Genomic DNA, 16,243 nt, shown 5'->3' with positions numbered 1-16,243 from the left:
TACTTGTGCAGTGGATCCAGATGTTGATGTCCTTATAGGACAGTACTTGTGCAGTGGATCCAGATGTTGATGTCCGTATAGGACAGTACTTGTGCAGTGGATCCAGATGTTGATGTCCACAGATGTGAGCAGTGGGGAAACACCCATGGATCAGATCCGTGACAGGGTGGGCCGGCCCAGGAACTATGACAGCATGGAGGTGCAGGAGGAGGGCGGCGTGCAGGCGGACAGCCAAGATGAAGAAGAAGAAGACGAAGACGACGAAGAAGAAGAAGATGAAGAAGAACTGGGGAGGAAGGAGGCGGAGGATGCAAGGAAGAGGTCTGAACGTTGGGAGAAGTGGGTAAGAGGCTTTATTTGGAAAATCTTTAAATCACTCTGTATGTATATATATATATGTATATATGTATGTATATATGTATGTATGTATGTATGTATGTATGTATGTATGTGTGGGGAAAAATCACAAGACTACTTCATCTCTACAGAACTGTTTCATGAGGGGTTCCCTCAATCGTCAGGATTGATATATATATATATATATATATATATATATATATATATATATATATATATATATATATATATATATATAATAGAGATGCGCGGTTTGCGGTTTCATCTGCGGAGTCCGCGGATAAACAGCGGGTCGGCCGGGTGACATGATGAAAATATAGATTTTAATTAGATTCGGGCGGGTGGCGGTTGAACAATCCAGAAATATTTGATATACATGGTTCTGGGATCAGTATCCTTTGCCATTCAAAGAGCCATTTAAGACCCGCGTCACAAAGCGAAGAAGACAATAGGTGGGGCTATTATTCTCTAGAATGACTGCCGGCAGTCACCCAGTTAATAAGTATTAGGGCGTGCTATGAAGACATTGACTTTGTCACCTTCTACAACATGTACTATCTGCTTGTTAGTCCAGTATCATGTTGTGTGTGACTTCTGCAGCAACACACACACGACTGCAAGGCATGCTGGGTGACACAGAGTACACTAATGCTTGTGATATAAACAACTTTAACACTCTTAGTAATATGCGCCACGCTGTGAAGCCACACCAAACAAGAATGACAAACACATTTCAGGAGAACATCCTCACAGTAACACAACATAAACCCAACACAACAAATACCCAGAATCCTTTGTATCCATGATAATTCCTGACTATTTTATACACCTCGCTAGCAACAACCCCCCCCCCTTACCTGTGCGTCGGTAAGGTGGGCGGGTTTGGGGGGGCGGGGTTGTAAAATATGTTAAGGAATTGTCAAAGATACAAAGTATTCTGGGTATTTGTTGTGTTGCATTTATGTTGTGTTACTGTGAGGATGTTCTCCCGAAATGTGTTTGTCATTCTTGTTTGGTGTGGCTTCACAGCCTGGCGCATATTACTAAGAGTGTTAAAATGGTTTCTATCACAACCATTAGTGTACTCTGTCACCCAGTATGCCTTGCAGTTGTGTACGTGTGATTGTGGAAGCTGCACACAACATGTTGCTGGACTAACAATCGGTGTGTACATGTTGTTGAAGGTGTCTAAGGCAATGTCTTCACAGCACGCCCACATTCTTGTCATCAGGATGAACACCATTGGATACTCGCGAGAACGTTGGCGGCTTCCATTGTCTTCATTACTCTGTGAAACAGGTTTAAATAGTTCTGTGAGTGGTAAAGGTGGTCGACCTCTGATCTATTTCAGCAGGTGCTTGCGCTTCTGATAAAATGTTGGTTCGGGTGGACGGCGGGTGGATGACGACTTTGGTGATGCGGTTACGGATGATATATTGGCCTATCCGCGCATCTTTAATATATATATACATATATATATACATATATATATATATATATATATATATATGTATATATATATATATAGACAAAGATAAGACCTTCTGGAATAAAGTTCTGTGGTGAGATGAAACAAAAATGTATCTGTTTGGCCACAATACTCAGCTTTATGATTGGAGGAGAATAGGCGAGGCTTTCAATCCCAGGAACACCATGCCTACCACCAAGCATGGTGGTGGTAGTATTATGCTCTGGGCCTGTTTTGCTGCCAATGGAACTGCTGCTTTAAATGGGACAATGAAAAAGGAGGATTAACTCCAAATTGTTCAGGACAAGCTAAAATCATCAGAGGGGAGGTTGGGTCTTGGGCAGAAAAGTGGTAAAGGAATGAAGTGTGTGTATGTATGTATTTTAGTGCTGGTGTGTGTTTTAGTGGTGGTGTGTGTTTTAGTGATGGTGTGTGTTTGTGGCAGTCCAAGAGCTTTGAGGAGAAGAGACAGTGGGAAGTGCAGCAGTTGGAAGTCCTGAGCGTCCCGATGAAGAAGTACTTGATGGACACCAACATCATGGCCACCATCTCTCAGGGCTTGATAGCCTGTGGTGCAGCGTGGCCGGATGACCCGCTGGACTTCCTGGTAAGACCTTGATGACTTGAAATGAAGACACCTCCCCTTGATTGACTTGAAATGAAGACACCTCCCCTTGATTGACTTGAAATGAAGACACCTCCCCTTAATTGACTTGAAATGAAGACACCTCCCCTTAATTGACTTGAAATGAAGACACCTCCCCTTGATTGACTTGAAATGAAGACACCTCACCTTGATTGACTTGAAATGAAGACACCTCCCCTTGATTGACTTGAAATGAAGACACCTCCCCTTGATTGACTTGAAATGAAGACACCTCCCCTTGATTGACTTGAAATGAAGACACCTCCCCTTGATTGACTTGAAATGAAGACACCTCCCCTTGATTGACTTGAAATGAAGACACCTCCCCTTGATTGACTTGAAATGAAGACACCTCCCCTTGATTGACTTGAAATGAAGACACCTCCCCTTGATTGACTTGAAATGATGACACCTCCCCTTGATTGACTTGAAATGAAGACACCTCCCCTTGATTGACTTGAAATGAAGACACCTCCCCTTGATTGACTTGAAATGAAGACACCTCCCCTTGATTGACTTGAAATGAAGACACCTCCCCTTGATTGACTTGAAATGAAGACACCTCCCCTTGATTGACTTGAAATGATGACACCTCCCCTTGATTGACTTGAAATGAAGACACCTCCCCTTGATTGACTTGAAATGAAGACACCTCCCCTTGATTGACTTGAAATGAAGACACCTCCCCTTAATTGACTTGAAATGAAGACACCTCCCCTTAATTGACTTGAAATGAAGACACCTCCCCTTGATTGACTTGAAATGAAGACACCTCACCTTGATTGACTTGAAATGAAGACACCTCCCCTTGATTGACTTGAAATGATGACACCTCCCCTTGATTGACTTGAAATGAAGACACCTCCCCTTGATTGACTTGAAATGAAGACACCTCCCCTTGATTGACTTGAAATGAAGACACCTCCCCTTGATTGACTTGAAATGAAGACACCTCCCCTTGATTGACTTGAAATGAAGACACCTCCCCTTGATTGACTTGAAATGAAGACACCTCCCCTTGATTGACTTGAAATGAAGACACCTCCCCTTGATTGACTTGAAATGAAGACACCTCCCCTTGATTGACTTGAAATGAAGACACCTCCCCTTGATTGACTTGAAATGAAGACACCTCCCCTTAATTGACTTGAAATGAAGACACCTCCCCTTGATTGACTTGAAATGAAGACACCTCCCCTTGATTGACTTGAAATGAAGACACCTCCCCTTGATTGACTTGAAATGAAGACACCTCCCCTTGATGACTTGAAATGAAGACACCTCCCCTTGATTGACTTGAAATGAAGACACCTCCCCTTGATTGACTTGAAATGAAGACACCTCCCCTTGATTGACTTGAAATGATGACACCTCCCCTTGATTGACTTGAAATGAAGACACCTCCCCTTGATTGACTTGAAATGAAGACACCTCCCCTTGATTGACTTGAAATGAAGACACCTCCCCTTGATTGACTTGAAATGAAGACACCTCCCCTTGATTGACTTGAAATGAAGACACCTCCCCTTGATTGACTTGAAATGATGACACCTCCCCTTGATTGACTTGAAATGAAGACACCTCCCCTTGATTGACTTGAAATGAAGACACCTCCCCTTGATTGACTTGAAATGAAGACACCTCCCCTTGATTGACTTGAAATGAAGACACCTCACCTTGATTGACTTGAAATGAAGACACCTCCCCTTGATTGACTTGAAATGAAGACACCTCCCCTTGATTGACTTGAAATGAAGACACCTCCCCTTAATTGACTTGAAATGAAGACACCTCCCCTTAATTGACTTGAAATGAAGACACCTCCCCTTGATTGACTTGAAATGAAGACACCTCACCTTGATTGACTTGAAATGAAGACACCTCCCCTTGATTGACTTGAAATGATGACACCTCCCCTTGATTGACTTGAAATGAAGACACCTCCCCTTGATTGACTTGAAATGAAGACACCTCCCCTTGATTGACTTGAAATGAAGACACCTCCCCTTGATTGACTTGAAATGAAGACACCTCCCCTTGATTGACTTGAAATGAAGACACCTCCCCTTGATTGACTTGAAATGAAGACACCTCCCCTTGATTGACTTGAAATGAAGACACCTCCCCTTGATTGACTTGAAATGAAGACACCTCCCCTTGATTGACTTGAAATGAAGACACCTCCCCTTGATTGACTTGAAATGAAGACACCTCCCCTTAATTGACTTGAAATGAAGACACCTCCCCTTGATTGACTTGAAATGAAGACACCTCCCCTTGATTGACTTGAAATGAAGACACCTCCCCTTGATTGACTTGAAATGAAGACACCTCCCCTTGATGACTTGAAATGAAGACACCTCCCCTTGATTGACTTGAAATGAAGACACCTCCCCTTGATTGACTTGAAATGAAGACACCTCCCCTTGATTGACTTGAAGTGAAGACACCTCCCCTTGATTGACTTGAAATGAAGACACCTCCCCTTGATTGACTTGAAATGAAGACACCTCCCCTTGATTGACTTGAAATGAAGACACCTCCCCTTGATTGACTTGAAATGAAGACACCTCCCCTTGATTGACTTGAAATGAAGACACCTCCCCTTGATTGACTTGAAATGAAGACACCTCCCCTTGATTGACTTGAAATGAAGACACCTCCCCTTGATTGACTTGAAATGAAGACACCTCCCCTTGATTGACTTCATGTTGGCTCTCATTGCAGGCTGAATATTTGATGAAGAACTCCTGACATGTTCTGGCTTCACGGTGAAGGTTCTGGACAAATATTGCTGATTAATGCTGTTTGCCACCTTGCACCAGGTGTACGTGGCTGGACCTCACCCTCTCACCACTTCAGCTGGACCTCACTCCCTCACTACTTTAGCTGGACCTCACCCTCTCACCACTTTAGCTGGACCTCACCCCCTCACCAATTTAGCTGGACCTCACTCTCTCACCACTTCAGCTGGACCTCACTCCCTCACTACTTTAGCTGGACCTCACCCTCTCACCACTTTAGCTGGACCTCACTCTCTCACCACTTCAGCTGCACCTCACTCTCTCACCACTTTAGCTGGACCTCACTCTCTCACCACTTCAGCTGGACCTCACTCCCTCACCACTTTAGCTGGACCTCACCCTCTCACCACTTCAGCTGGACCTCACTCCCTCACTACTTTAGCTGGACCTCACTCCCTCACCACTTTAGCTGGACCTCACCCCCTCACTACTTTAGCTGGACCTCACCCTCTCACCACTTTAGCTGGACCTCACCCCCTCACCACTTCTGCTGGACCTCACCCCCTCACCACTTCTGCTGGACCTCACCCCCTCACCACTTCTGCTGGACCTCACCCCCTCACCACTTCTGCTGCACCTCACTCTCTCACCACTTTAGCTGGACCTCACTCTCTCACCACTTCAGCTGGACCTCACTCCCTCACCACTTTAGCTGGACCTCACCCTCTCACCACTTCAGCTGGACCTCACTCCCTCACTACTTTAGCTGGACCTCACTCCCTCACCACTTTAGCTGGACCTCACCCCCTCACTACTTTAGCTGGACCTCACCCTCTCACCACTTTAGCTGGACCTCACCCCCTCACCACTTCTGCTGGACCTCACCCCCTCACCACTTCTGCTGGACCTCACCCCCTCACCACTTCTGCTGGACCTCACCCCCTCACCACTTCTGCTGGACCTCACCTCCTCACCACTTCTGCTTGACCTCACCCCCTCACCACTTCTGCTGGACCTCACCCCCTCACCACTTCCGCTGGATGCTCATGCAGACAAGCAGGGTTAGTGTGAGGAATGGATAAGGCCATGGGGTAATTTTCATTCCCTTTTTTAGACAATAGTAATGATTTCAAGAAAACAAATATTAAAGTGATGGCCTTAAGAAGGAATAATCAATAATGATCTTCTGATGTTGTTCCTACTAAAACTCTTCTACTTGTTTGTTACAGCCCTTCTTGTCTACTTAAACATGGTCTACTCTGATTGTAGTACTCAACATGATCCATAGGTCTTAATGTGATCCATAGGTCTTAGTACGATGGCTAGGTCTTAATATGATCCATAGGTCTTAATACGGTCGATAGGTCTTAATACGATCCATAGGTTTTAATTCGGTCGATAGGTCTTAATAGGATTAATAGGTCTTAATATGGTAGATAGGTCTTAATACGTTTGATAGGTCTTAATAGGATTAATAGGTCTTAATATGGTCGATAGGTCCTAATATCATTGATAAGTCTTAATATGATCGATAGGTCTTAATACGATTGATAGGTCTTAATACGATCGATAGGTCCTAATATGATCGATAAGTCTTAATATGATCGATAGGTCTTAATACGGTCAAAAGGTCTTAATAAGATCCATAGGTCTTAATACGATCCATGTCTTAATAGGATTGATAGGTCTTAATACGGTCGATAGGTTTAAATAGGATTGATAGGTCTTAATACGGTCAGTAGGTCTTAATATGATCCATAGGTCTTAATACGACTGATAGGTCTTAATATGATGGACAGGTTTTAAAACGATTGATAGTTGTTAATACGATCGATAGGTCTTAATACGACAATAGGTCCTAATATGATGGACAGGTCTTAATACGATTGATAGTTGTTAATACGATCGATAGGTGTTAATACGATTGATAGGTCTTAATATGGTCGATAGGTTTAAATAGAATTGATAGGTCTTAATACGATCCATAGGTCTTAATACGATTGATAGGTCTTAATACGGTCGATAGGTCCTAATACGACCGATAGGTCTTAATATGATGGACAGGTCTTAATACGATTGATAGTTGTCAATACCGTCAATAGGTCTAAATACGACAATAGGTCTTAATATGGTGGACAGGTCTTAATACGATTGATAGTTGTTAATACGATCGATAGGTCTTAATACGACGATAGGTCTTAATATGATGGACATGTCTTAATACGATTGTTAGTTGTTAATACAATCGATAGGTATTAATACAACAATAGGTATTAATATGATGATAGGTCTTAACAGGACGATAGGTCTTAATACGATTGAAAGGTCTCAATACGGTCGGTAGGTCTTAATAAGATTTATAGGTCTTAATATGGTCAATAGGTGCTAATATGATCAATAGGTTTGAATACAATCGATAGGTCTCAATACGGTCGACAGGTCTTAATATGATGGACAGGTCTTAATACGATTGATAGTTGTTAATACGATCGATAGTTGTTAATACGATCGATAGGTCTTAATATGGTCGATAGGTCTTAATAGGATTGCTGGGGCTTAATATGACTGATAGGTCTTAATATGCAAGGCAGCATGTTGTGGCGTCTGCCACTCCAAAGATGCGGAGGACAGCAGGTGAGATGACTGCAACAAGACATACTTTGCTTACTTGCGCCCGTGAAGGCTAGCCCACTCACCACTCTACGCACAAAGCTAGCAAACGCTCATGCACAACCCAACACAACAGTCGCAAACACAAGGGAATATTAGAATGAAAACAAAGAATATAATCTGGTGCAACAGATCATAACCCCCCCAATAAGGGACGGATTTCAGTAGTCCCAAACTAAACACACGGGAATAAGCAGGACAGGAAGTACAACACATAAACAAAATAAATCAGACTTTCAGAGTCCAGTGGTACCTCAACGTACGAGTACCTTCATTCACCTTGACTTGAGTATTTTGAGATACGAGGTGTCTCTCGGCTCTTTGTTACGCTTTAAATTGCAAGCATGATTGAAGTTGAAAGCTCTTAATATATTTTTGGACAACCTAAGTGTATCTGCCATTTTATTTATCCTTGTAGTCCAAAAAAGGTACGACAGCAAGAGCGAGAATGCTCTGTTGTAGTTACAACCAGCACAAGTCTACACAAACTTTTAGCCTCATCTGAAGTCAAAAGTGCCTTACTTTTAACTCTTGTGGTTCTTGGCAATGCACCTTCAACCTGGAAGTCACTCCGAGTGTGCCGGGAAGAGTCCTGCTTCCCACACATTTTCACAAAAAGGTGGATTTTTGGAAAATCTACTCCCTATGGCGCAGTCGGTGACTACTTCTTATTGCCACAGACACAAGAACATGGTAAGTAATAACAGTAGTTGGGAAATGTGTGAAGGATACTTTAGCAATGTTAGCTTGAGTTGTTGTGTAGCTAGCTTTGCCTTCTAATATAATAATAATAATGGATTAGATTTATATATAGCGCTTTTCTAGTCACTCAAATCACTTCACAGAGAAGTGAGAAGTCATCATTCATTCACACCTGCTGGTGGTAAGCTACTTTCATAGCCACAGCTGCCCTGGGCTAGACTGACGGAAGCGAGGCTGCCAGTTTGCGCCCCCGACCACTACCTATCATTCATCATTCATTCACCGGTGTGAGCGGCACTAGGGGCAAGAGTCCTGCCCAAGGGCAGATGTGGATGTCAAGAAGCGGGGAGCGAACCTGCAACCCTCAGGTTTTGGCACGGCCGCTCTACCCACCACACCATGCCGCCCCGATGGTCGACAATAGTCTCACTGTAAAGAAGGATTTTTCCGAAGAACTACTTTTAATTGGATGGGTGTGTCCTGTAGCCGGCTGAGCCTCGGTTGTCTACAAGAGTTCAAAGCAGCAGCAGTGATTTACTGCCAATGTACACAAGGATGTGTCCAGGTCTTAGCATTGCAGAGATACACAAGGATGTGTCCAGGTCTTAGCATTGCAGAGATACACAAGGATGTGTCCAGGTCTTAGCATTGCAGAGATACACAAGGATGTGTCCAGGTCTTAGCATTGCAGAGATAAACAAGGATGTGTCCAGGTCTTAGCATTGCAGAGATACACAAGGATGTGTCCAGGTCTTAGCATTGCAGAGATACACAAGGATGTGTCCAGGTCTTAGCATTGCAGAGATACACAAGGATGTGTCCAGGTCTTAGCATTGCAGAGATACACAAGGATGTGTCCAGGTCTTAGCATTGCAGAGATACACAAGGCTGTGTCCAGGTCTTAGCATTGCAGAGATACACAAGGATGTGTCCAGGTCTTAGCATTGCAGAGATACACAAGGCTGTGTCCAGGTCTTAGCATTGCAGAGATACACAAGGATGTGTCCAGGTCTTAGCATTGCAGAGATACACAAGGATGTGTCCAGGTCTTAGCATTGCAGAGATACACAAGGCTGTGTCCAGGTCTTAGCATTGCAGAGATACACAAGGATGTGTCCAGGTCTTAGCATTGCAGAGATACACAAGGCTGTGTCCAGGTCTTAGCATTGCAGAGATACACAAGGATGTGTCCAGGTCTTAGCATTGCAGAGATACACAAGGATGTGTCCAGGTCTTAGCATTGCAGAGATACACAAGGATGTGTCCAGGTCTTAGCATTGCAGAGATACAGACCCTGTAGAACTGTAGGGGTCAAAGAAGATTCAGAACGCGGAATTTATAGTTATGGCGTAAGTAAACTACAACTTCTCATCATGCAGGACCAGATAAGAAGGACATGATAAATAGTGAAGAGACAATCAAAACTGAAAATAACGATACTTCAAACTGGGACTGTCTTCGTGTTTACCTGGTCAGATAAAATGATGAATGAAAACAAAGATGAAATCAAAGCTAATTAATACTGTTCATAACTTTTATGGACAGACTTTCTAGGCGCAGTCAAGGCGTTGAAGGGATCCGGTTTGGTGTCTGCAGGATTAGGTCTCTGCTTTTTGCAGATGATGTGGTCCTGATGGCTTCTTCTGGCCATCGTCTTCCACTCTCACTGGATCGGTTCGCAGCCGAGCGTGAAGCGACTGGGATCGGAATCAGCACCTCCAAGTCCGAGTCCATGGTTCCCGCCCAGTAAAGGGTGGAATGCCATCTCCGGGTTGGGGAGGAGACCCTGCCCCAAGTGGAGGAGTTCAAGTACCTAGGAGTCTTGTTCACGAGTGAGGGAAGAGTGGATGGTGAGATGGACAGGCGGATCGGTGCGGCGTCTTCAGTAATGTGGACCCTCTATCGATCCGTTGTGTTGAAATTACCGGTCCATCTACGTTCCCATCCTCACCTATGATCATGAACTTTGGGTCATGACCGAAAGGATAAGATCACGGGTACAAGCGGCCGAAATTAGTTTGGGTCTCTCCCTTAGAGATAGGGTGAGAAGCTCTGCCATCCGGGAGGAACTCAATGTAAAGCCGCTGCTCCTCCACATGGAGAGGAGCCAGATGAGGTGGTTCGGGCATCTGGTCAGGATGCCACCCGAACGCCTCCCTAGGGAGGTGTTTAGGGCACGTCCAGCTGGTAGGAGGCCACGGGGAAGACCCAGGACACGTTGGGAAGACTATGTCTCCCGGCTGGCCTGGGAACGCCCTGGCAGGAGCTGGACCAAGTGGCTGGGGAGAGGGAAGTCTGGGCTTCTCTGTGTAGGCTGTTGCCCCTGGGACCCAACTTCAGATAAACGGAAGAAGATGGATGGATGGATGGAAGGAAGGATGGATAATACAGCAAGCCTTGTTCATCTTCTGAAATGTTTCATTATTTACTTTGGGATAAAAGTCCACCTCATTTTTTTTTCGTTGCACGTTGTTCTCTGTAGAAAGGTGGCAGCGCCTTTTTTGCAGTTTGTTGAGCGATGAGCAGGTGTGATGTCACACTTTCATCAAAGACATACAAAGCTGTCCAAAGTCATGATGTGGAAGAAATGTTTTGGCCAACATGCCATTTGTGGTTGGTGAAGGACTGCACACCGGGAAGGTGGACTGGGTGGTAAGGTGGACTGGGTGGTGAAGGACTGCACACTGAAAAGGTGGACTGGGTGGTGAAGGACTGCACACTGAAAAGGTGGACTGGGTGGTGAAGGACTGCGTGGTGAAGGACTGCACACTGAGAAGGTGGACTGGGTGGTGAAGGACTGCACACTGAGAAGGTGGACTGGGTGGTGAAGGACTGCACACTGAAAAGGTGGACTGGGTGGTGAAGGACTGCACACTGAGAAGGTGGACTGGGTGGTGAAGGACTGCACACTGAGAAGTTTGGACTGATGGTGAAGGACTCCACACTGAGAAGGTGGACTGGGTGGTGAAGGACTGCACACTGAGAAGGTGGACTGGTTGGTGAAGGACTGCACACTGAGAAGGTGGACTGGTTGGTGAAGGACTGCACACTGAGAAGGTGGACTGGGTGGTGAAGGACTGCACACTGAGAAGTTTGGACTGATGGTGAAGGACTCCACACTGAGAAGGTGGACTGGGTGGTGAAGGACTGCACACTGAGAAGGTGGACTGGTTGGTGAAGGACTGCACACTGAGAAGGTGGACTGGTTGGTGAAGGACTGCACACTGAGAAGGTGGACTGGGTGGTGAAGGACTGCACACTGAGAAGGTGGACTGGTTGGTGAAGGACTGCACACTGAGAAGGTGGACTGGTTGGTGAAGGACTGCACACTGAGAAGGTGGACTGGGTGGTGAAGGACTGCACACTGAGAAGGTGGACTGGGTGGTGAAGGACTTCACACTGAAAAGGTGGACTGGTTGGTGAAGGACTTCACACTGAGAAGGTGGACTGGGTGGTGAAGGACTGCACACTGAGAAGGTGGACTGGGTGGTGAAGGACTGCACACTGAGAAGGTGGACTGGTTGGTGGAGGACTGCACACTGAGAAGGTGGACTGGTTGGTGAAGGACTGCACACTGAGAAGGTGGACTGAGCTGCACAGTGGAGGCTCCACACAACCTCAACTCAAGGTTTCTCACCACTTTTTCATGAACACTTTCACTGTTTTTTACTCCAGAAAATGATCAGAGAAAATACATTTGCGAAGTTTTGTTCTGCTTGTCTGCCACAATATTTTTGTTACGTGTGCTGGTGTTCTCTTCTCCTAGACTTGGGTGCTGGTGTTCTCTTCTCCTAGACTTGGGTGCTGGTGTTCTCTTCTCCTAGACTTGGGTGCTGGTGTTCTCTTCTCCTAGACTTGGGTGCTGGTGTTCTCTTCTCCTAGACTTGGGTGCTGGTGTTCTCTTCTCCTAGACTTGGGTGCTGGTGTTCTCTTCTCCTAGACTTGGGTGCTGGTGTTCTCTTCTCCTAGACTTGGGTGCTGGTGTTCTTGCTCCGCTCCCAGACTTTTGTGCCAGTGTTCTTGCTACCAGACTTTGGTGCAAGTGTTCTTGCTAAAAGACTTGGGTGCTGGTGTTCTTGCTACCAGACTTGGGTGCTGGTGTTCTTGCTAAAAGACTTGGGTGCTGGTGTTCTTGCTACCAGACTTGGGTGCAGGGTGTTCTTGCTACCAGATTAGAGTGCAGGTGTTCCTGCTACCAGACTTGGGTGCAGGTGTTCTTGCTACCAGACTTGGGTGTCGGTGTTCTACCTTCCAGACTTGGGTGTTGGTGATCTTTCTACCGGACTAGGGTGCTGTTGTTGTTGCTACCAGACTTGGGTGCAGGGTGTTCTTGCTACCAGACTTGGGTGCTAGTGGTCTTGCTACCAGACTTGGGTGCAGGTGTTCTTGCTACCAGACTTGGGTGCAGGTGTTCTTGCTACCAGACTTGGGTGTCGGTGTTCTACCTTCCAGACTTGGGTGTTGGTGATCTTTCTACCAGACTGGGGTGCTGTTGTTGCTATCAGACTTTGGTGCTGGTGTTCTTACTACCAGACTTGGGTGCTGGTGTTCTTGCTACTAGACTTGGGTGCCGGTGTTCTACCTTCCAGACTTGGGTGCTGGTGATCTTTCTACCAGACTGGGGTGCTGTTGTTGCTATCAGACTTTGGTGCTGGTGTTCTTACTACCAGACTTGGGTGCAGGTGTTCTTGCTACCAGACTTGGGTGCCGGTGTTCTACCTTCCAGACTTGGGTGCTGGTGATCTTTCTACCAGACTGGGGTGCTGTTGTTGCTATCAGACTTTGGTGCTGCTGTTCTTACTACCAGACTTGGGTGCCGGTGTTCTACCTTCCAGACTTGGGTGCTGGTGTTCTTACTACCAGACTTGGGTGCTGGTGTTCTTGCTACCAGACTTGGGTGCCGGTGTTCTACCTTCCAGACTTGGGTGTTGGTGATCTTTCTACCAGACTGGGGTGCTGTTGTTGTTGCTACCAGACTTTGGTGCCGGTGTTCTTGCTCCCAGACTTGGGTGCATGCCATTCAGAGTCCCATTCTTCTCAGGGTACACATTTAGCCATGTAGCTAACTTGCCCATAGCGATGATAACCACAATTTTTTTGGTACCAGTACCTAATTGCATCAGCCGGAGGGGACTGTTAAAATTCTGGACTATATGTCCTTTTTGTTAATCCAGTTGACCGTCATAATTATGACACGCTGTCACAAAAGTCAGGTGCCCCACATCTGCGGTCCCCTCCAAGGTTTCTCATTGTCATCCCATTGGGTTGAGTTTTTCCTTGCCCTGATGTGGGATCTGAGCCCAGGATGTCGTTGTGGCTTGTGCAGCCCTTTGAGACACTAGTGATTTAGGACTATGTATACAAAATGTCTAACTCATCCCAAGTTTATTTAGTTTTTAGTGCAGATGCTTTCAAACTTGCAGGTGAAAAAGCAGTATCAAAAGATGCGTTATCAGTGGAGATAACACACTGTTTTCCAAGATGGAAAACAGAGATTAGTCTGATCAGTGGAGATCGGACTAATCTCTGTTTTCCAGCTTGGAATGATCACAGGTTAGGAAGCAATAATCATAGAAATAATACAAATGATTTTTTTCCTCATCTTTTTTGTTACACAAATTACGTATATTACAGATCAATGCAGGTATCGATGAGGAATATCGACAATGGTGTCAGTATAGATCCAATCCTGACAATCTACAATTTATTGCCAAAGTATTTGAGATTAACGAGTCAAAGACCTCTAATTGTGACATTTCTTCATCGACAAGATGGTGGAAAAGTGAAAAGAAAAAAGAGACAAACACACTTATTGCCTGTTTACATACATATGTGTCTACTATCTATCCATTTCCTACCGCTTGTCCCTTTTGGGGTCGCTATGACATACACAATGTAACTGTAATGTCCCACAATGTCCAGCAGAGGGAGACTCTCGTCTTCTTGAATGACTTGAACCAACAGGAAGTAATTTAGCGGAAGTGACGTCATCTAACGGCCGTTTACCGGTTTTTAAAAAATAAAAACAATTTTAGCTCCAAATGAAAGCATCGCAGTGACTTTATGTGTCTTTGCGCGTTTTATGAACAATATAAAAGTCTTGTCAAATAATTATGTGAAGAATATTAACAATTGACAAACTCATTCTCATCATTTGATGGGTGGCCAAATACTTTTGCCAATATAGTGTACATCCCTACTTTGGGAGACATCCATCCATTTTCTACCGCTTATTCCCTTTTGGGGTCTCGGTGGGCGCTGGCGACTATCTCAGCTACAATCGGCCGACAGTTTTCCAAAATATGTATGTCACACAAAAGCATTTCAATAATAATGATCGATGTTTTCTTCCATTGTTTGAGTACGTCAATTGGCTCTTTGGCATTAATGCAACCTCCGTACTAGACCAGAGATGTTTAAAGTGCGGCCCGGGGGTCATTTGGGGCCCGCCACACATTCTGGAAATGCTATTGCAAAAATAAAAAAGGACATTAGAAATATTGGAATGAGGTGAAATCTAAGGAGAAAAAGTTGCAATGTTGACACAAAGCTTTTTTTTTTTGTCTTTATTTGAACATGTAAAAACCATCTTTACCATCAATTGATGAAGGTGGACCCCGACTTAAACAAGTTGTAAAACTTATTGGGGTGTTACCATTTAGTGCTCAATTGTAGGGAATATGTACTGTACTGTGCAATCTAATAATTACAAGTTTCAATCTATTATTTATTTTTTTGCCATTGCTCGCAAAAAATAATGACAAAAAAATCCATGTTATAATGAATTACTTTCAGAGATCCAATTAGTTCAAATATTTCACTTTAAAATGTTGTAAGTGGTAAATATTGCATATATTGTGCAGTTGCCATATAAAAACAAAGTTTTCTTTGACAAAAGAGCATAAAACAAACAATAATAGTTGAAACGTAAAATGGACAGAAATATCTGAAGTTGATCTCGTAACTTAAGTGTTGAAAGTTAAAAAAAAAAAACTAATAAAAATGTATCACTTTATGAGTGGGGCACCTTTTGGATCCCAAATATATTTAGTGGTATTTTATTTATCTTTTCACTGTGATTACTCAAAAATAATAAAGAATTAAAATCAATGGTGAATGAATGAATGGTTTAATTTGAGCCATGCAAACAAAACAAGAGAATGACATAAAATACAAAAGAAATATATATATATACATTATTTTTACCCCTACATTGAAAACATTACATGTGACTAATCTTTTGTAGATGTCAAGATTGGCTCAAAAGGGAGTGGGAAGAAGTCAACTTATTGGGTCCCACCCCTATATATATAATATAATATATATCATATAATAAATATCATATAATTCAATTCAGTGGTTGCTGCTATATATTGTCTATATATAATACATTTAAATTCACACACACATATTTACATATGTACACACACATATATACAATTTATATATATATGTATATATGTGTGTGTATATATGTGTCCTGCATTATTGATCTTTTAGGGCTATAATTACTAAATACTTCATATTTCAGTTTTACTATTAAAAAAACAAAGATGTTTTTGACAGAAAAGCCATAAAACCTTTTTTTTTTTTTTAAGTTGATAAAGATTTACTGTAAGCCTTCAATAAAAATAATAATAAAAGTTTGACTTATTT

The 16,243-nt window shown here is 43.8% G+C and overlaps 1 protein-coding gene across 1 annotated transcript in view; it reads left to right on the top strand.

Moving 5' to 3' along the window:
* The window catches only part of LOC133542354 (adenylate kinase 7-like), a 50,107-nt gene extending 43,713 nt beyond the window's left edge, over window positions 1-6,394 (top strand). Inside the window, exons 16-18 of the mRNA XM_061886409.1 lie at window positions 123-343; window positions 2,271-2,432; window positions 5,199-6,394. Of these exons, the coding sequence (XP_061742393.1) occupies window positions 123-343; window positions 2,271-2,432; window positions 5,199-5,225 (410 nt within the window). The 3' untranslated portion in view covers window positions 5,226-6,394. The remainder of the gene's footprint in view (window positions 1-122; window positions 344-2,270; window positions 2,433-5,198) is intronic.
* The last annotated feature ends 9,849 nt before the right edge of the window (window positions 6,395-16,243 follow it).

The sequence above is a fragment of the Nerophis ophidion genome, linkage group LG24 (genome assembly GCF_033978795.1).
Source record: "Nerophis ophidion isolate RoL-2023_Sa linkage group LG24, RoL_Noph_v1.0, whole genome shotgun sequence".
In the NCBI taxonomy this organism is placed as follows: Eukaryota; Metazoa; Chordata; class Actinopteri; order Syngnathiformes; family Syngnathidae; genus Nerophis; species Nerophis ophidion.
This window is presented reverse-complemented; position numbering and strand designations above follow the sequence as displayed.